A 22893-nucleotide genomic window follows, 5' to 3' on the forward strand; every position below is an offset into this window, starting at 1 on the left:
AAGTTGGTAATGACTTGAAATTTTTTCCTCACACTCAAAACTTTGCACGTTTTCAAAATCTAAAAGTAAACAACCCGTGAACGTTTAAAACAGTGTGTGCGCAGAGGAGCGGCTGCCCGTGAATATAATGTCTTTTCTCTTTTGTTTTTAAAACCTTATTAGTGAATACGTATTACCGAGCAGTTGGAAAAACTCGGCGAATATTGTAATTAATTACTCAACCATCTCTTAACGTCACGGTACTATGCGGTATATACGATCATCGTCGTATAATATAACGTAATATATATATAATTATTATATGGGCGTGTGTTTAATACGCTGTACGTATATATATATATATATATATATATATATATATATATATATAATATGATAGTATAATGCGTACACGCGCGATATATATACATGTATGCTGTATGTACGTACCGCTCAAACTTTGCCGACTAATGGCGTTTGGACGTACAGCACTATTATGTAATAATATAATGTAACGACCCCGTGTCCGTCAAATACAATATTTTATCATACATGATACCATAATTTACCTACACACTACACCATATATAGATAGATGTGGGACACGTATATACAAGCGGTGAAACAAACGCGCGATTAAAAAATAAATGCGCACTATAATACACGTCGTTATGCGGCTAGTAATAAAAAAATCGGTTATTTTTAATATTTTGGCTGTAAAAAACCGCGGTATAGTTGAGCTTAATAATATTGTGCAATGTGCACATCGAATTCCGTAAAGAAATATATCACAAAAACTGTTGAAATCGCGTTTGACGCGACACATCGTATACGATGGTTGCATTAACCGATAGGTCGTAAGAAACGATACACGTCGCCATACAAGGAATTCAGCAGCTGCAATACTATTAATGAATTAGTGCACATTAACATTAACCGATGACGTACAAAATGGTTTAAATTGTGTCGGTAGGAAGAAAACGAGTAAAATAAGTAACCGCTCTGCTGTACAGTAATGCGTCGAGTGGCGCGTACTTCGTCACTGTGGATGTCACTGCAAAATATTAGTTACTCGTAAATTTGAATTTAATGTTTAATCATCGCATACGAAAAAGGAGCGACGACGGTCTGTCAGCCCAATTACTAAGTTTATTTCATGATATATTTATATCATCATTACAGTAATTATTCTTTTTACTATTAATAATACTGTTTGTCGTTTGAATTAATTTTTGCTGAAAATATTACTTTTGTTTTATTATTAATATTTAATGACCATAATAGTTTAAAATATGTATATTATCATAATGCATTAATGTTATTCATTTTTGAGTTAATATCCACTTACTATATAACAGTGTAAATAAGTTCGTGGCATAAATATGCAATATCATAAAATTTATCTAAATATTTTTAAGATGCCATTGTTATATGGCGTATATAATAGAGTATACAATAATTTAAACACGTAAAAATTTGAGTTCCCCCGAATAATATATTTTTGAATTACGTCATAACAAAATTACCAAAATATTTTCTTTCTCTTAATTATCAAGAAAAAAACTGGACAACTCTTTACTTTCGACCCTCAAGGTATCAAATGTTATCGTATTCCTGTGAGAAAATATTTTAACGTTAAAATCTTATTATTTTTACTGCTCCAAAAGATGAAAATAGACATAAAAAACACATGTCATTGTACAATGAATACACTCATCGTGAAAGACACTCATCTATAAATCCACTCTTTACACACGCACACGCACAAATACGCGATTTAGACGGTATAATAATAATAATAATATTGATTACGTGAATATAGTATAGTTTAACTGATAATCAAAAGAAGAGGAAGCCATAAATGTCGTGATTTATGTTACGAAATTTAACACTCCGCTAAAACACGGCGTTTCGTCCAAAATATATACAAATCTTCCCATCGCCTCTGTGCAAACATAATATTATGTGCTATATTTTACTATATACCTGTATAAATACAATAATATAAATGTATGTGTCTGTGTGTATGCATTATATCCTTTGCGCGAGATTCAATACGCCTGCTACAGAGTATATAGTAATATTATGTAATATAATGTATATAATATAGCCAATAAATTTTGATTTGACGTTGTAATATTATTATTATTATTATACGCCCGCCGGTACCCCCGATAGTGAATTCAAAATCCATTCATCAATCAAAAGCATTCCGATACGCTGTACATACCTGTAAAATATAATTCTACATTTCATGACAATATATATTTGCTCTATTAATCGAAACCGTCTAGGTCCACTGCACTGAACTTAATACGTGGACCATTTTAACATCATGTTAACAAAGAAATTTATGATGAGTATCGTCGATGAAATCGTTAAATGTTACACAATGATTAAAATAAATTGTAATGTACATTGTTAAAATAATAATATCGTATTTTTATCTGTTAAGTATTTAGTAGCGATAATTTATTAGGATACTTTTATAAGTTATGAGTAAAGTAAAAACATTAAATATTGTTTACTTAAATTAATATTATGGAATAATAATAATATTTTTTTTTCATATCATTAAAAATAAAAATACTATGTTTATGATTTAAGTGTAACTAAATATTATTCGTCGTTTGATTAGATAAGTACTCTTTTACATGCTAGGAATCTATAATTGTTACGTCATAATTACTAGATAAATATATATATAAATTTCTACACAGATTTTTAAAGAAAAAAAAACATAAAAACATTTGATAGCATTTTTTTTTTTTTATAATATTAAGCATAAAAATATTATTATTGGGCAATTCTAAATAATATTTTACCCGAATTCAAGATGTGGTAGGGTGTAGTATTCTCCGCTCTCCAAGAATTCAAACCTAGTTTCACCACTGGATACGATATAAATGATACATTATGCTATCTCGCGTATTTCACATATTTGTTTTACAAACAACTTACCGTAACCGGTCAGTGGCGCCTGTGCTTGATATAGCAGTGCAGACCGTATGACTTCGTCGATCCTTTAATAAATGGATATTTTGCAAATAATATTACTAACTAGAAAATATGAAATAAATTAGACTGAAAATATGAATCGCAACAATATAAACACATGGTGCGTTTTTATTTGCCAAAGATATCGTGGTAGTTTTCTCGTGGTAATTCGCAACCAAAAAATGGCTTAGTCACGTCCAAGTATAAAAATAAATTAGTGTATTGGATAAGTATTTATCGGTCTGTGCAGCTCACACAGACAGCGGGGCGGTTATCCCTCTCCTTCAGTACGTGTGTGTATCTAATGTAACTATGCATATATGCTAACCGATATAATAAAAAACAATCTTTTTTTCCAATCGTCTTTATCACCCGGACGCACACACACCATTATTATTTTACACTACACCGACCCCTCCCACAGAAATAATAATCATATATGGTATTATGTTTTAAGCCTCCCACCACCGCGCAGAATGCATGACACGAAATGAATGCTCTTCGCAGAAAACTCGATCGCGACTGATCAAAAAGGGTATTATATTATTATTATTATTATTATTATTTTATTAAGCTGAACGTGAAAAAAATATATATAATACAAAAAGCTATTGCCTTTGTATACTTTTATGGCATATATATATATATTATATATTGTATATTGTATATTATAGTGTTCTTACGCTCGTGTACCGATCCCTTTTCTTATAGAGTACCAGAGCGTGAGTGTGATTTCGTCCGACGACGACGATATAATTATTATTTTCTAAAGGGATGTTTTTTTTTTTTCTAGTATAAAAGCGTGTCTGTTTAAATCCGTCTTATCGATCTTTCTCGATCGTAGTTAAGTGAACGAATGTTTGAGTAGTGAAAGGTCTTACGAGTTAATATCCGAAGGTAAAAAAAAGAAATATTCGTAAAAATTTGCTAAAAATGTATCGCCCAACGTGGGGCTCGAACCCACGACCCCGAGATTAAGAGTCTCGTGCTCTACCGACTGAGCTAGCCGGGCAGTTGATCGTTGTGTCTGGATCTTTATCAATTAATGTACAGACTATTTTAATTTTACAAAAATAATTGTGTTTAATCTGAGTAAGCAAATAAGCTACCAACTATATAATATCTTATATCCACTATTTACTGATAAGTTACAAGAACGATCTAAAAACAATATATTCATTAATACCGTTATAATAATATATAGTATATAAGTATACTAGTCATTAGGTACCTAGGTACCTACTTATATACCTAAATTAGAACGAAATAAAGGGTTTTTAAGTTTGATAAATCATAATCAAATATAGAAGCCAATAATTCGTTATTTTTTTAATTAACTACATCTGCAATTAATATTTTAAGTTGAAATAATTATCATATAACTTAAGCTTATTTTTATTAATTCAGTTTGAAATACATGCACCTAATTTACTTTCAAGATAATATTTTAATTATGAGTTTATCCTAAAACCCTTAAGTTTAACATGTATAAGTACTTTTAGGTAGGTATGTACATAAAAATATAATTTAATTTTTATTCACAACTCACTGTACCTTTATTGTGGTTAAATAATTGGTAGTATTATAAATTATAATAAATACAAAATTAAATGTAAAATAATAATAATTATTATTATTATATTTATAGAAAATTACTAAAATTATAAAAAGTATGACGTTCAAAATATAGATACTTACCTACCTTAATTTAAAACAAGCGATTTATTCTAATGGAATTGATGTATTATGTGAAATACAAAAATGTTTTTATCAAAATATTGTCGAATATTACTCTTGACTAAATTTTGAAATTTATGTAATTTAATTTTTGTTGATAAAAAAAAATTTGCTAAATTATGAATAATTTAATATAAAATATACTAATAAGAAAATATGATACTATAATATAACATATTATTTAGTTTATACTATAGTGCCTTCGACTCTCATAAAACATTTAAAAATTCTAATGTGTTATGATATATTATTTATGTACTGATATGCGTTTATAAACACATACCGTAATTTAGTTGAACATGGTATTTTTGGTGGTAAGATGTGGTCATGACGTGTTTTCGAGAGAGTAATAGAATAAGGGTGAAGAGACGGTGAGTGGAAACGTTCGTTTGTGTGTGGCGCCGAATAGTGTTTTTTTCGTGGTGCCCCGCCGGAAGCGGTGAACAATATTTTAAAGCAGCCAGAAATGTCTCGGCCAAAAGTTGTTCGGGACAATAAAACCAATGATATATGAACATTTTTTAACGGTAAAATAATAATAGAAAAAATAATAACGAATAGTATACAATATGCATTTTAATATAACAGAAAAATGATAGGGTGGCGTCATGGCCATTTGAATAATCCTCATCTGTGGCTAACTATAGTGTATATATTATTATATCGGTATTTAATTTTTTTAAACATGACGCTCATTATAATTAACAACAATGACAGGAATAGGAACGTTAGGGACAAAAATCAGATGAACAGGACGAATGTGAATGTGAATGTATATGTATATAAAATATAAATAGCGACTTGTATGGATAAGGTATGTTTAAATTGATAAATTAACGTGTGCCAAAAATATGTCATTGGTAAGTGACATATTTTGCTTAATGTAATTTTGAAAAGAACTCGTTTATTAATTTTTTTGTTTTAAACAATTGTAATAACATCTTATGATGACAGAAAAATAAATAATTGAAATAAAATAAAAAATAATATATTTTTATTAATATGTTTAAATGTGAGGTTTGATTACATATTTATTAACCAATTATCATCTTTTATAGATGTCTTATTACAATAATCAATAATACCAATAAAAAAAAAAATCTAAAAATTGAAATACTAAGAAACATTCATTACAGTACTTGCTTGAGTGCTTCAATATTAATTATTATGTCCAGTAAAACTATTAACTATTTAATAAACCACAACAAAAATATGATACATTTACTGTACATTATAAAATTATTTTATTTTTTTGTAAGTAATTAACAATGAATTTTATAGCATGTTCCATAAAAGGTTGAATATCAATGCAATTAAAACAAAATGCCAAAAATATAATAATAATATGTTATATACTTCTTATTAATGTTAGACAGTTTATTTAAAAGTTAAAAATAATAACAATTCTAATTTTGCGTAAATATGTGAAATAACATATCAATATTGTTTCAAGCTGTGTATTTTCATATTATAATAAAAATAAATAAATACGGAAAAAACTTAGGTATTAAAAAAATTATATATAAATATGTATGAAATAAATTTCTATCAAACAGTACTTAAACTGTCTTAAAATATCTAAAACGAAAATATGCAAATTTTACAACTTGAGTATGTACCTACTAGTTTAGAGCTTTTAAGTTACAATACCAAGTATATGAATCTAGTTGTTTTACTTAAATAGTTTGTATAGCTCACAATGAACTTTTTTTTTTTTTGAAAATAATTATTCTCACCGACAAGGATTTTTTTTATTACGAAAATATAATCAGATAGTTTTTAATTTAATTATTTAATGAATTTTTAAACAAAAATATTTTATAATGTTTAAACAATCAAAATAATAAAATAGTTTTTATTAATAATTACGAATAAATTAATCTAATATTCATGAATTTTAAATAACGTATTCTAAAATTAGTTATTTTAATAATTTTAACTAGATAATTATGAATTTATGATTTCATAGTTTTTATATATTCATTTAAGTATTTTAGTAAGAGTACAAATAAAATAAAAATATGCATTCAGTTTTATCATACTCTTACAAAATTATTAAAATATAAAAATAAAAATAATCATTTTTCGTGAATATTACGGTTTTATAATTATTTTTATTTTAATAATATTTTTTTCTTTACTTATAATTGAATTTTACTGATATTTAAATATAAATTTAATTACGATAATTTTGATGCATGACAAAATAAACGTTTTAGTATGAAATGCAAACATTTAAAAAAGAATATATATATATTTACAGTTTTTTTTTTTTTTACCTGCTTAATAATAATTTAATAAGATTTTAATAGTTATTCTTCCCATGGTTTTAATTTATTTATTTTTTATCGAAAAGTGAAAACTATCAACTATATTGGTGTATCATTCTAAGCCACTGTACAATACATAGTGATAGTGACTAACTAATAAATTTGTGTCAACTGTTGCAAACAAACACAGTTAAAAATAAAACAGCTCATAACTTATTTTAATAAAGAATCACGTAGTAAATCATATGAAACCTATTCAAATATCGCACAGTAATTCATTCGTCCCTCATTGCTTCAGGGATTTATCCGTACAAAACATTTCCGTAAATACACAGTAATATTATTATTTTTTATTATTTCACAAAAATCCATTTATTCCGCCCATTTCTGCGACATTTTTTTTTTGTTTTTTTTTTTTGCCTTCACATTTTTAATAATATATCGCAAGATATCACATTGCCAGATTTCCTTTGCACCACTCTCCGAAAACTATATTGCCCATTTGGCACCAAGCGCGGGCTTTTCCATTCCTTCACCCACTGTTACGTTATTACCGTTATTATTACACGTGTGAACGCGACAGCCGAAATGGGTGACAGAAAGTTACTTGGCTTTTTATATTATTCACGTCGACTCGCAAAGTAATTCCATCAAAACTGCACATGAAATTGCTTACGTTTTGGAAACTGAATTCCAGAGTCTTTCGCTCTTGGAATACGAGTATAGTAACCCACCGGCTACCCGAACAACGTGTAACGGACGTTCAACACGAAAAAATAGTATATTTAATATAGTTTTCCGATTAATGGAAAAAAAAATAAAAAAGTGAACTTGTATTCGATATATGTAAAAGTAGATAATATGCAAATGCGAATGATCAGCATCCCTTTGTAGAGAACACGATCGGATATTTTCGATTGTCAGCAATTTTACATTATAGGTTTTGTCGTCTTTTAGATATAAATATGCATAGCTAGTCTGAATATATATAAATATGTAGATATGTGTATTTTTATGTATAAGTATCTATAGTAGTCAGTTGATATATAAACTATAATGTTATTTAGTATACATTATTGTTTGCGCGCGTAGAGACACTATACATACGAGTATGAATGGAAATTTTATATAATATGAGAAACAAGAAGATAAGAATAGCATGTCTCAACTGTTCACGCGACGACACTCCCGACAGTGTTATTTATATGTATACGTGTAGGGTAATATGTATATATATATAATATATATATATATTTATATCTTATTATTTATTATTATTATTATACATTATACATACTGACACGCCTTCAATGCCAATAACCCAAATGCACAAGATTTATAAGAATTGCAATGTAAAGCATTGAGTCGCCGGAATTCATAAAGGTATCTACCTACAGAATCCTGCAATAAAAACATTTATAATTAAATAATGCGATGCTAAAATATGTTTATTGTTATTATTTTACTATTATTATTATTTTACGAAGACTATGGCATGTAAAAAAAGAAAAATACACCACTGACGGTGGTTTTTTGGATAAAGGCGCAGTTTTTGTCGAATTATAAACTCGCTCGTGGTGCAGTGATTTTGGTTGGAAGACAATAGTATCTTCTGAGAGACTTGGCAAAATATCAAAACCAAGCGTACTTGGGATTACTGTCTAAATGAAATGTTTTCACCGCGACAAATGTTTGTAAATGTACGCATACACGTCATACACACATACACTTGCACCCACAATTCCATAACATATTATAATGACGACATATGTTGTTGTTTTTTTTCAAATTTAAATATTATTTTCAGATATTTATAAATAGAATAAGTTTATTCATTTTTACGTCACAGCTACATTTTTCAAATGTATAATATGTATATATATAATATATATATATGTGTGTGTGTGTGTTTTATATAGACACATTACAGTAATATTTTATAAGAATACATGTATAAGGAGAACAGCCTGCAGATTATTCAACAACATTTACATTTAACATACGTCATTATAGAAACTTGTTTGTGTTTAAGGTCAAGACATTAGTAATAGAAGTACATTATAAATATAACTATCTCAATTTTCCAATTAAAACTTTAATATGTTGGGAAATCTATGCACAACAATCTTATTGATACCCAATCTCACTAAGTATGAACAACCCTAAACTTCGAATATTAACTCAAAGTTTGATGATCTACGTCTGTATATAATAGTTTGAAACAATTTTAGTATTAAAATGTAATTTACAATTATTATTATAATTAATAATTAAGCATAGTACAATTGTTAAAATAATTACTACGGATATTAGATTTATTACATTATTTTTAAAATAATTACATATACAATACCAGTGTGTTAACGTAAAGACTTAAAAAATGAGTGCACTAATTCTTTGTAATCAACTATTTGTATTTATAAAATATATTTCAATGATAAAAAAAATATCATTGCGATTGGATGGTTTTCATTTAAATATTCTTTATGTTTACAGGTGATGGTCAAAGTACAGATTCACCTGGTTTCGAGCTTTTCGATTCAGATAACGGCCACGATCTCACGCTATCACCACAAACTTTTACAGCTAATACCACAGCAGAGTCTTTTCTAGTCAACGACAACTCAAACAGCATAGGAATACCCGTCAATGAGTCTGATACAGGTAATATTAATATTCTGTTGTAGCAAATATTTTAACCATTTAAAAATTAAATATTTACAAATAACTTTTTACTCCCTAGAGAGATTTATAAAAACGTATTATTATATTATAAGTAGAAATGTTTACTTTGTAACTGCGGAATTATGACGGTACTCTTATATTATAAATTATTCTATTTGTCAAGTCAGATATTAGATATATAATAGTAGAAAGTATAATTTAAAAGAAAAACTCAACCAGTGATAACAAACATAACAAGAATTGCATTATAGTTTTTTGTTATTTTATATTTTTACTCTCTAAATAAATAGTAACAGTAGACAAATAACCTATTGTTTCCCAATAATATTTACATTGTTTTTAGTTTCATAAATATAATACGCAATACCTGTTTTAACCTTAATAAATCCAAACAATTATACTAAAATATGATACTCAAAAATTGAGTTAAGTTATAATTTAAGCTGACAAAGTTAAAATCAATAACAAAAATTCTCAATATATAATAAAAAATTTCAGAAATTTAATAATATGATGTTAGATATCATTTATAATGCTATTAATTTTATCAAATTTATTGAGAAATAAATATTTAAGCCATACAAATTAATATATTACTATTTATTTTACTTATATAATATTATAATAAATTAATAGCGGAGTTAAGTTATAATACGTTTTTTTTATAGATAAATCAATATAATCTATATAAGATAAGTTGATATTTTATTCATAAGTTTCTGAATAATAATAGATAATTCTAAAATATTCATTTTTTTATTACCGTCATTTTATAGGTATAATTGAAATTCATACATTAGTTTTTATTTTTAAGTACCTATATTATATAAGTTATACAATATTTATACTTATATCAACTTAACATAAATTTTGTCACATTATCAGTATTTTTAAATGACGAATTTTTTATGACTTCTGAGGATATTTTGATATAATATTTTTTTTTTTATTTCGAACTGTATACCTCTCCAGTGCACCCGGTGTGTTTGATTACGAGTAAATTCTGCACCACTTTTCCTTTCTCTTTCGCACACATACACACACAATAAATACATATAGCTCGAAAACAACTGCCGGGGGAACGATAAATAAATTTAGGGAAAGTTTTGGTTTTGGCGCCCAACAACCTTGCCCCCTCCTTAACGTACCTCCTACGAATCCTTAGCCCATGCGTAATTTAATAGTTTCCATCCTACCCTGACTAGTGACGGCAGCAGCGGTGATTTAGCCCTACTCTGGGTTGCAGGGCAAAAACTCATAATTCACGATATTGCCAAATGTATGTGCATGTATACTGAAACCCTCTTAAACACACCCCTTTTACAGAAATAGGTGACCTGTGACGCCAGAATTTCTAAACAGAAAGATTTTATAGAGAGAAAAATTATTTAAGATAAATGTTATAGGACATAATATTGAACTCAAACTGTGTAATTTGACCAAATATTAATATTGATAGCTGATATTAACCGCAAAAAAATAAATTTTAATCAAAAATAAATCTTTAGTTAAGTCACTTAATACAATATGAAATGTAATAAGTATACATTTTTAAAAAATAATAAATTAGGTATGCATATTACATATACTTAACTAGGTAGTATAGGTACTTAAAAAATAAGATAAAAACGTATAAAGCTAATAAATTATAATTTATACTAGTTATCATTTAAAACACTGGTTCCCAAACTGGAAGGCGTGTACACATTGTTAGGAAGGCGCAAGCAATTACTACGAAATAAAATTTTTATTTTAAAATGTAAAGAAAAAAATAAATAATTGACCAGTTCCTTTTATCCGTTATCGGGTATCAATAACGGATAACCGATAAATTATCATCAACAAAAAAATAGTCATTCCGAATATTGAATAGTTTATTTGTTAAGTACACGAAAAAAAGGTGATTGATTTTTTTCAATTTATAGAAAGGGAGCGCGAGATTTTTGAAAATATACAAAGAGAGCGTAGAATAGAAAAAGGTTAGGAACCACTGATTTAAAACGATCGAACACAATAAATGTCTTAGATTGAATTTATCAAAAACATACTTATTCAATATTCAACATTCATAATTTCCTATTTTTAAACAAATAATTATTTTACGTTTTCCTTGTACAGAAATATGAATTTTCAGTCTTAAATTTACCTGTATACTAGAGATATTTTTCTTTTGTACATACACACTACATATTCTATTAAAATATTATATTATTATGTCTATTATACGAATTTAATATACACTTTGATAAATGTGTCTATTTAACGTTTTTATTTTTTATCATCCATTTCAAAATGAATATAAATTTAAAATTATTCATCTGTTAGTTTTGTCAAGCTTTTTTTGTGGAGTGTTAAAAATTTTACTTTTATCTATTTTCTATTAATCTGTTATATTTGTATAACTCAATCGTTCTTACTTGAAAAAAATCCAGTCATCACACATATTTTAAGTTTAACAATTATACATTAAAAACCAAGTTAATGAATTAGCCATATTCTAAAAATAAGTTACATTTCAAATAAAAACAAAAGTAATAATTATAATCTATTATGTTTAGTTTAATAATATCGATCTATTACAGTAATAAAAATGAAAAATTTTGTTTTTTTATTTAAATCTGGATTGTAGTATATGTATATTTTTTATGCTATACTTCTGATATATTCTATAATATTATCAAGTTTTAGTAATCCCTTACAGTCAACAGTTTATTGGATGCAAGTTCAAACTATACAAGCTATTACATGAAAAAAAAAAAAACAGTTGACATATTGGTTAAAGTGTGTGATTTTTAATATACACTAATATACAATGAGAAGTGATTTCATATTAAACAGAAAAACTATTCTAAATCCCCCCAAAAAACCTTTTAACATTTTGATGTGCGTGTGGGTGTGTGCACGTGTACGTATGTGTGAATGTGTGTGCTAGTAATTTTAAACTGTCAGCATTTGTTTATTTGGCTGTCGAAGTAGTTGATGAAAACAGTTGAAATTTAAAACGAAAGCGACATATTTGATTCTTCGGACTTCCTGTGTTCCAATAAAAAACACGTAACAAAAACAAATAAAAGTGTAGGTTTGTTCAACAACTTTTATGATTTAAACAAATAAATTACATCCGTTTCAAAAACATTTATTCAGTTATTATTTAATATATATTTATGAAATAATATTAATGTTTTCAAACAAACAACATGGTTTATTCTTAATCAATATATTTAATAAATACTAATAAAATTGTAATTGCAATTTAATTTTTTGACGTTAAAACATTAAGATTTTTTTTTTAAAATGTTTAATGTATTAAGATAATATCATTGTTTATTGACATGTCATGATAAAATAAAATGCTTAAAAATAATATTATTTTAATTGTATTTATAGATACAAAATTATTTTACTAATTGTTTATTAAAAAATAATATAACAGCTACATATTTATCCTGTCCAAGTAAACATGTAATTAAATACTTAATAACACTGTTTTTAAATATTATCAAAAACTTCTGCTGAAATCTCTGTCTATTATAAATATTTATACTATTATTAACAATTACTTCATTTATTTTATATAGTTTATAGATTTAGATGGCATTAAATATTGTAAAAGTATTAAAATTGTTTTTATCCCTGTATGGGATATATATTCTATGGTTACGTGTCTTATGAGTTATGAATAGATATCGATTAAAAAATATACCTTAACTATATCAAAGCATCGTATTGCTATGTATCTAGTTAAACTAAATTTTAACGTAAATATAGCAACATGTGAACGTTTTAGAAATACTTTAGCGTATAATTGCACTAGAAAAAAAAAAATACTCAAAAAAAGTCACTTAAAGTAGCATTAATTAACGTCGACAATGAAGACGTATTTTAATACAAAAATTTAATTTTAAACTTGAATGAGAAAATATAAGAAAACTAAATAATAAGATAAAAAAAAAAAAAAAAACAGAATACTCTCCAACGTTACATCGAGGTAGTAGTGGGACCTATATATGTATGTGCATAAAACAGGCTGTGTGAAAACAGGTCACGTTGAATGGAACAAGGGACACATACATATACTATTGTGCACTCAACACGTCTTAGTTTAATTAAACGACAACCGTAGGTGGGCCAGTAGCAAGTTGGTGCGGTAGTGAGGAACAACAGACAGGTACTTGAGTCCATTGTCGGATTATTCAGATTTATTTAGGTTACGTGCGAGCTTAATGGCAAACGGTAAACAATGATTACCAACGAGTTTAGCGACTCGGAAACCTACGTTGTTCGAAGAGCTTTTATCATGTTTAAATATCAGAAATGGCCTAGACAACAACAACTGAATCTGATTTTGAAACGGCTTTATTTTGGTCCACGAGACGAGTTGAACTGCATACTATATAATTGAATTGAACCATAAAAACCAACTCATTTTCATAAACATATTAGACAACTGATATTATCTTATTGCATGATTAATGTGACTTTTTTGAGATAACTGAATAAAAGAACTTTTAATAATTAAATATACTAAACAATACGATATTATGTTTAGATAATTAAAACTGTTTAATTATCAAAACTTGTATTACGCGTTGTATAAAAAAGATAAAAAGTAAACTTGAGTCAAATAATTCAATTGTTTTAAAAAATATATTATTATATAATAATATTAATAAATAAACAATAATTATTTTAATAGTATTAAATAATGAAAATGCTTATTTATTTTATTTTTATCTAAAACACAAACATACTTGATATATTACAAAATTAATACAATACATGAAATTCCTTGATTAATTAAAATTAATAATGAACAACGACAGAAAATTCTGGTTTATAAATACCCAATTTATTAACTGCATTATCAAAATTCAAAAATAATACAGAATTAAGAAAATCATATTATAGTTCCAAAAATATAATTGATAACTTTAAATTTATTCATCAAATTTTTAAATTGAAATATAGATAAAAATGTATGACTTTTATTTGGCATAATATTTTTCTATATATAAATAGCTATTTTTTAGTATTTTATTCAAGAGAGAAGATAAAATAGTATACGTTTTATTTAAAATGTTAAGACTTAATCAGCGAAAAAATTTACAGAGTTGTTCAAAATATCTTCTTTAAGTCACCACGTCACTTTTTTTTTCCAGTTAGTGTCGAATTTAAAAAAAAATTTGTATTGATAAAAGATAATGCCAAGTACTGTAAGTTGTGATTAGTGAAGATCAACACGGTATTATATAAGACGAATTCTTTGCTATGTGAAAAATCAGACTATTTATAATTATGGTTATACAACAGAAAATACAGAAAACAAAATTTTCAATGATATATATTATGAGGTTTTTACAAAATGTATAAAAAAAAAAAAATAGTAAATATATTCAGTTAAATAAATAATAAATAGAAAAAAATATATTTATCACTTGGATAACTCAGCTACCTAGTTAAATATTTATTAAATATTTATGACGATGGAGACCATTTATAACTGTAAGAATAATGTTTATACTTACTGTAAGAATTTGTTGTTGTCAGTGCTATTAATATCATTTTACTCAAAAGTTGATTGAACGTTACAACATTACTTTAATCGCAAAGCATTTTCTATATTGAAAAATGAATAAGTAGTAATTTTCCTCATAAAGTCCGTTTGAATAAAGTGAAATCTTCAAATAAAAATTACTTTAGATTTTAATTATAATTTTTTAGGCACAAAAAATTTTAAAATTATCTTTTTATAAATTTATAAAAATTATTAACACTATTAAAATTTAAAAGTAGATATATACAGTTTTTTTTTAAATTTTTACAAAATTTGTCATTATTACAACATTTTACAAACATCAAATATTTTGTAGTAAAACATTATAAAATCTTTTATAAACCAAAAATAACAATGTTTATTATATTTTAATAATTTAAAAATATTATTTGTGGACCCTTAAAACTTTTAAATATAATATTATTAATTTTACTTCACTTGGTGAAATTTTCAAAATATGTAGATTTAATTTTAAGAAATTATTTATTTATACCATGAATCTATTCTCACAGTTTTCTAGTAAAGTGGTATTGACTAAAATTAATAAAAACAATAATACGAGTATGGTATAAATTATATTTATTATTACTATTACCATTAAGTATTCATAATATAAACGCAATATTTTTGGAAAAAATTAAATCCACCTACTGTAAAATAAATTAGTTTGATAGCAATTTTACGAAAAGTATTTTCATGAAATATATTTAAAATTATATTATTGGCTAATGATTATCTTCTCTCAGAGTGGTTTTTTGTATAAGATGGTGTATCATTAAACTCACACTTAATATGTTCATTAAAGTAATAAATTCGACACATACTATACATCAGAGCGGTAATCTTTTGTCCACCTCTATAATTACTTATATTTAATTTTTGATAAAATTTTATATCTTAGTATAGAACTAACCATTTTTGTAAGTTACCTAATAATGCCTGTATATTAAAGTAATAAAATAAAATAAATATCTATATGTTCTCAAATCATTCATAGTATGAAAAATAGTGTATTATAATCAATAATTATATTCAAATAATTATTTGTAACGAATTTCATAATATTTTGAGTAGGAAATTATAACGCATTTATCCGGAAAACGTTTCAAAGACACGTTCCTCGATCTATTTATGAACTTTGGATGAGCTGATGACTAAGTTATTCTCACATTATACATTAAATAGAACCTAGATTCTGAGGCAATATAATTAAGTCCTTTAGTTTCCATCAGTATGAATTTACAAGGATCTATAGAGCCGACCGGAAATAAATAGGTCCTTTAGAATCCCGACAGTGCATAGCCGTATATGGAATGTTTTAACCTAACCTATTTCATAGTTACCCTAAATTTCAACAAACTTGTGTACTTACATGAAACTATCCTATATTTGAAATGTAGAATAATAATATGTCAAAGCGGTTTCCAGCAGTAAATTAGTTACGTAAGAAATTGGACATTCAAAGTATATGCAATATACAATGATACATTGAATATAATAAATTATGAATATTTGATTAAACCCTAACATAATATTGACAACAGCTAGTTTCTTTAAAGCTGTATGTAATAATTTCGAAAATTAATGGAACATTTTAAAATATTTAAATAATAATTTTTGTGATCGAATGTTTATAGAACGTAATTTGTTAATTTTCAAAATAGTTTTACTAAATTATGGAAAATATAATTAACTTGATTTCAGCCACATAAGAAGAATTTGCTCTTTGCTTACCTTAAACTTTCAATCGAAAATATAAAAATGAATATCTTTAGTATCTCTTAACTATTTAATCTTTCATTTCTTCTCTACTACTGACCAATTAAACGATTGAATGTTATGTGGAATAAATGTTCTTAGATAGCAACCATTAATTACTTTCATAGATACGTCGTTTTATCGTCTATTATATATAAAAAATCTTTAGTATCGTTTCTCAAATAAAATATTCTAAGATATGTTGCTGTTGAATGTTGATCATATAATTCAAATCTATGAAATCACCGAAAACCTATATAAGAAAAATACTTCTAGATCACATATTGCATTAAGTACATTTTTATGTATTAAAAGAGCCATATTTCATGAATTGGGTTAGAACCCATGAAATAAATAATAATAAATATGCTGAAATAAAATAACAATGACAATCTTCAACCAATTTGTATTGATACAAATAAAAATGTCCTGAGAAACTTTAATATCACATAACTTAAATACCATCCAAAATTTATCTGAAAACAAATTTTTAACTTTTATTATCAAAATTTATAAATCTTAAAGATACCAAACTTACCAAAATTGCTTAAATTATCATTTTCTACATGCAAATTAAATAAGTATTAAAAATGTTTATTTATATTGATTTTTTTTTTTTTTTTTTTTTTTTAAACGTTGAAAAAAATGTTTTAGCTCATCAAAAAGCTTAACAATTTTATTTTTATTTTCTCCTTATAGTCTATAATCATAGAAATTTAAAATTAACAAAATAATTTTTTGGCATAAGCGTTTGTAATTTAAATTGTATTATTGGAATTAGGAAAATTCGAAAACTTAGTTGATAAAAATCTATATAGTTTTAATTTTAATACCTAAAACTTGAAAATATAATATAAGGTTTATTAACAATCGTGAATATATAATCATCGTACGCATATAGATATTAGAAATCCTAATATTTTCAATAATTAATTTTTAACAATAAATAGCTATTTTTGCAAAATGATTTGAGCTAATGTATTATTATTTAAATAATATTAATCATAAAGGAATTTTAAATATTTTGGTATCACTTATATTAGTATTATCTAAAGACAATAAATTCTTTTAAAATATTTAGAATCTATTTAAGCTATTTACACCATAATTGGTACGCTGTTTAGACTTAAAATATAATATTAAAAAATAATATGATAGTATAACAATTAATGATATAATATGATGACTGATATTTTTGAAAAAAAAATATTTGAACATACTATGCATCAATTATTAATACCAAATACAATTACTTACAGTAACATAGTTTATAACAGAAAATAGAAAATAAATAGAGACTGACACACTACCTCTACTTAAAATTATTTTCGTCTACTGTATTACTTAAAACGTACAATACAGTAGACTCACTTCTTAAGTTATATTTTTCTAACGTATCATTATATAATACAAATACATACATATATCTATATAATATATTTTAAAAATATCTTTAACAAGTCTTGGATAAAATTAAGAACAATAATTAAAGTTTAATAAAATGTATTATCTCAAAACTTTAAACGTATTAAAGATATTTTTAGTTGACCAACATCAATTATATCTGACAGAAAGGTCTCAGATTGTCAATTAATAATAAAACTTTAAACTGTAAACGTAATTATTTGTGTTCCTCTGGGATATAATTTTATTGTTTTTTTAACTACGTTTACTGTTTGATATTTATTAACAACAAAGACCAATAAGTGTTTAAAAAATGAAAAATTTTCACAAACGATGGATGGGTGAAATTAAAATGAACTTTGTATGTTCAAAGTACGTTTTCTACATAATATATAACATCGATTTATTTTCAAGACTATTTGTTGGTGAGCATTTTTTATTATCTTCTCTCATTTATTAAATCTCTGAGATGGTACAGTTTATAGTGACTAAACAAACTACACATTTCAATAACATATATATGTTTGAAGAAAAAAAAATATCTTTGCGACTGTCAATCTTTGTTCAAACGAAAAGTATAATATTATTAACTGTGTTGTCGGGTTAATACGTAAATTTTACAGATGATAACTATTGTCGAGGTCTTGAAGGTCCTGAAGACGGTTAATTAATTCTAACCTCGTTTTATGATAAATCATAATATCATAAATTAGCCAGAATAAGCCTTTATCCTCTGTTAAATGTGTCACGACTAAGGTAACCACTATGCCCGTTGTATCTAATGGAAAACATTTAAAAGTACTGTTTAAAGTAAAATTACATCAGATATACATTTACATAAAATGTAATTATGTTTTTCTGAACGTTATTTACCCCCATCATCGTACTTATTGACATTTTTCTGGTGAATGGTTTGTTGGTATTACAAATTTTAAATTTAGTAGAAACATAGTCCTATAGTATTAGCTATAGTATAAATCAGTAAACCAATTTTAAATGTACACAGTTTGAATTTGCAATACATAAATTTACGTTTTAAACATTAAAATATAAAAAGGAAAAGTTTTAACTGTTTCAAAATACCTATATTCCGCATCGGGAGGTTTGTAAATGAGAATTTCACTAACTACTACTACAACGTGCAACAAACTTCAGAAACTTCAAATCCAATTTTATATGCTGCGAAATAGTGGTTTCAGATATTAATCGTTTTTGGGGTCATGAATTAACAATAATTAGGTACGCAACTCGATGGATTGTATCATATTCAGGGAGCGAACAAGTCTTTGTGAGATTCCGCAATATTTGTTGTCGATGAAACATCCCCGCGCGACATCGCATATTTAATCGCCCAGAATAGGATTAATTATGATAGATGGATAAATGTCAGGTGTAATCCGATCGACATTAAGCCCGAATACGATTATTGTAGTTAATTTTTTCACCCGCCTGTCCAAAAAAATAACGACGAAATGGGGAGTACTGCTCTAATCAATTTACATGAATTTATCTCTTTTATAAAATACCATTTACCATACAAATTGACCGATTTTTATTTATTCATGTACCACGTGTTGTGAACAATAAAATCCATTAATTAAACAATCGCTGGTGACACACGAAAATTATAAATTTTTTAGCAAATTTTAATTTTGATAATATTTTCTTTACGAATACATTTAACTATACATGCATATTGCATACGCATTTTATTTAAGCCAAAGTTACATTACTTAATATTCTGATTCAAAACACATTGTATACACGTTTAAGTAACTAAAAACTAGGTTGTATTAAAGCTATTTATATAATTTATACGTTTATAAGTAAAATTAAATCACAATATATGTATATATATTTTTTTAATATCAAATAATAAACGTCAGTGGTTATGTGAAATGAATGTGTTTAATTTAAAAAAAAAAAATCCTTTTTTTCTGGGTCTGCCGGTTCAGAACCACTTTCTAACTGGACATTGTAATTAATGCATTTTACCCTCGAAAAAAATGAATGCAAGTGTTTCCTATTGAAAATTTAATAGCACCTCCTATAAACATTTTTCTATGTATTCTATTTAAAAATATATAAATATTATTCAAATCGTGAATTAGCAAACGCTTTACTAAAACAATAAAGAAAAAATAATATTATACAGTTGTTTTCTATAATTTATATTTATGTATTTTTTGTTGGATTCAACAATACAAACATTGCATCTTATCTATGAAAAATGGGTATTATGTTTTAATATATGAGCGTGATTTATATTATAAACTTTATAAAAAACGTTTGTTAATATTAAATTTAATATCTTTATATGTGTAACGTTGTCACAGAATCTAATAGTTCTAAAAATGTTGTAGAATAATTGAGTTATGATATTTTCCTTATTTAAAGCATTGTGCAAAATTTGATCTTTTCTTTTTTCTAAGTCATTTTAAAGAATAGTGTGGGGAAAAAACATTAGGTTTAGTTTAACGTAACAATAGGTTTATTCGCGTCAGATTTGTGTGTGCATTTTCACGTAGATACGATGCATTTTTAAAACAAATATCGACTCGTTAGGGTCACAGAATTGAAAAGTAAAAAAAAAAAAAAAGGAAGTAAAATAAAGTGATTTAGTATATTCATTGGGCATTTGTATTTATATCGTTGTCGGGGACTTTATAATATGAATTTGGAACTGACCGTCGCGTTTGTGATACGCACATCGGTCGAGGCGCTACATAAAAGTCCGGATTCAGAATTAATGCTTTTTCGAATATATTTAATTAAGCGAGACCGGCGTGATTCCCCTATGGGAAATACAGCCACGCATATATATGTCTATCTGGTATACCTACTCCATGCACGCACACAAGTATTATATATATAACTGTAAATGTTTTAAACCCACGTCGTTTGGGTTTGTGGTACGGAAAAAGTAGGCTTTAGGCTTTGTACATCAATATTTAACTAAAATTATAAATAATAAAATAATAAATAATAATAAAAGTAATAGAAAAAAAAAATGGTTTTAAAATACATAGATGAAAATATCATCATAATGAAAATCAACTAATACGCTCAGTTTTTGTTGAAGTGAATTTAAATGATTTACCAACATACATTTTGATCCTTTAATTATATAATAATAATATTATATGCATATACCGTATACTAGAGTCACCAATTAATATTTTTTAAAGGGCCATTAGGAATTTGAAAATTTTTCGCGGGCCATCAAAATTCTAGGTATATATTTTTAATATATAATAGGTATTATTTTAAATTTGATGTAATGAGAACATTATAATTTTTATTTATTATTTATCATTATTTATAAACATTAAGAACATAATCAATATTACAAATATTTGAAAATAATTTAAATAAAAATTAATTTTAAGTACAATAAAAATAGAAAATTTAGTAATATTACAAATAATTTAAAAAAATTAAATTTATCATAAATTAGTTATGAATACAATAACATATATTATAATGTTTTCGTAAAATATGTCATTTATTCTCCGTCTTCTGGTCGGATAAAATTTGTTCGCCAGCCGCCATTTCGCGACCCCTGCTGTATACTATCTACCATAGTTTACTAAATACGCTGATAAGATTGTTTAAAGAAACATCTGTTTATAATTATAATATTGTTATTTTAATATATGTTTATTAAATATATAAATGCAATTTTATAGATAAAGTAATACAATAAAAATATACACCATAAAAATCTTAAATCATATTATCCAATTGTGCATCATTCTTTTTTTCAAATACAACTATAATTTATTGGTTATACAATATCACGAGTATGTTATGTAGTTATTATATTTTTTTATGGAGCAATGGGTATTTTATCGGATTATTACGTAAATCAGATTTAATGTATATAAATAAAATACTTTTTCAAGAAGTCATTTTTGAAATTTCATTGATTTTTAAAGATATCAAAACCATAAAAATGGATAAAAACACTGAAATTTATAGTAAAGCAATTTCAAAATGAATATTGTACTAAGTGAGTCTTCATTGTCTTGTAATATTTACCGAATATTATTTATTCATTTTTTTATCTTGAGCATTATAGATGTAACGTGAATAAAGACATCACAAAGTTTTTTTTTTCAATCAAATCTCACATATATTTAAAATAAATTCAAAAAAAAAAAAGGTTCCAAATACAATTCTTAACGAAAATTTACAGTTTGAAAAAAAAATATAAGCACAATACCTATTACTTACCCGTCCCGAGATTAACTCAAATTTATTTTATAATAGTATATCAACCGTAGTCGAAAAGTGATAAGCGTCCAATACTTAATACTTATATTGTTAATATTCAGAAAAAAAAATTAAAATCCGTTTAAACGACCAATAGATTTATAAATTTCATTTTTCTGTTCAAATACTAATCGTATTTACACGTAAATTAATTTAACAGTATTATTATAGTACTTGTTAATAAAAAATTATTTCCACTCAATTAATGCTTAAATATTTGTATATACCCCTATA

General features: G+C 25.6%; 1 protein-coding gene and 1 non-coding gene across 2 annotated transcripts in view; one reads left to right on the plus strand and one right to left on the minus strand.

The window, feature by feature from the left end:
- LOC112594951 (serine-rich adhesin for platelets) overlaps positions 1-22893 on the plus strand; it is a 236069-nt gene that overhangs the window by 115102 nt on the left and 98074 nt on the right. Inside the window, 1 exon segment of the mRNA XM_025339980.1 lies at positions 9480-9647. Coding sequence (XP_025195765.1) covers positions 9480-9647 — 168 coding nt within the window.
- Positions 3916-3988, minus strand: Trnak-cuu. Its single transcript has one exon. It is a non-coding gene; the product is annotated as a tRNA-Lys (tRNA).

Source organism: Melanaphis sacchari, unplaced genomic scaffold (assembly GCF_002803265.2).
Source record: "Melanaphis sacchari strain LSU unplaced genomic scaffold, SCAv2.0 Contig24_pilon_pilon, whole genome shotgun sequence".
NCBI classification, from domain to species: Eukaryota; Metazoa; Arthropoda; class Insecta; order Hemiptera; family Aphididae; genus Melanaphis; species Melanaphis sacchari.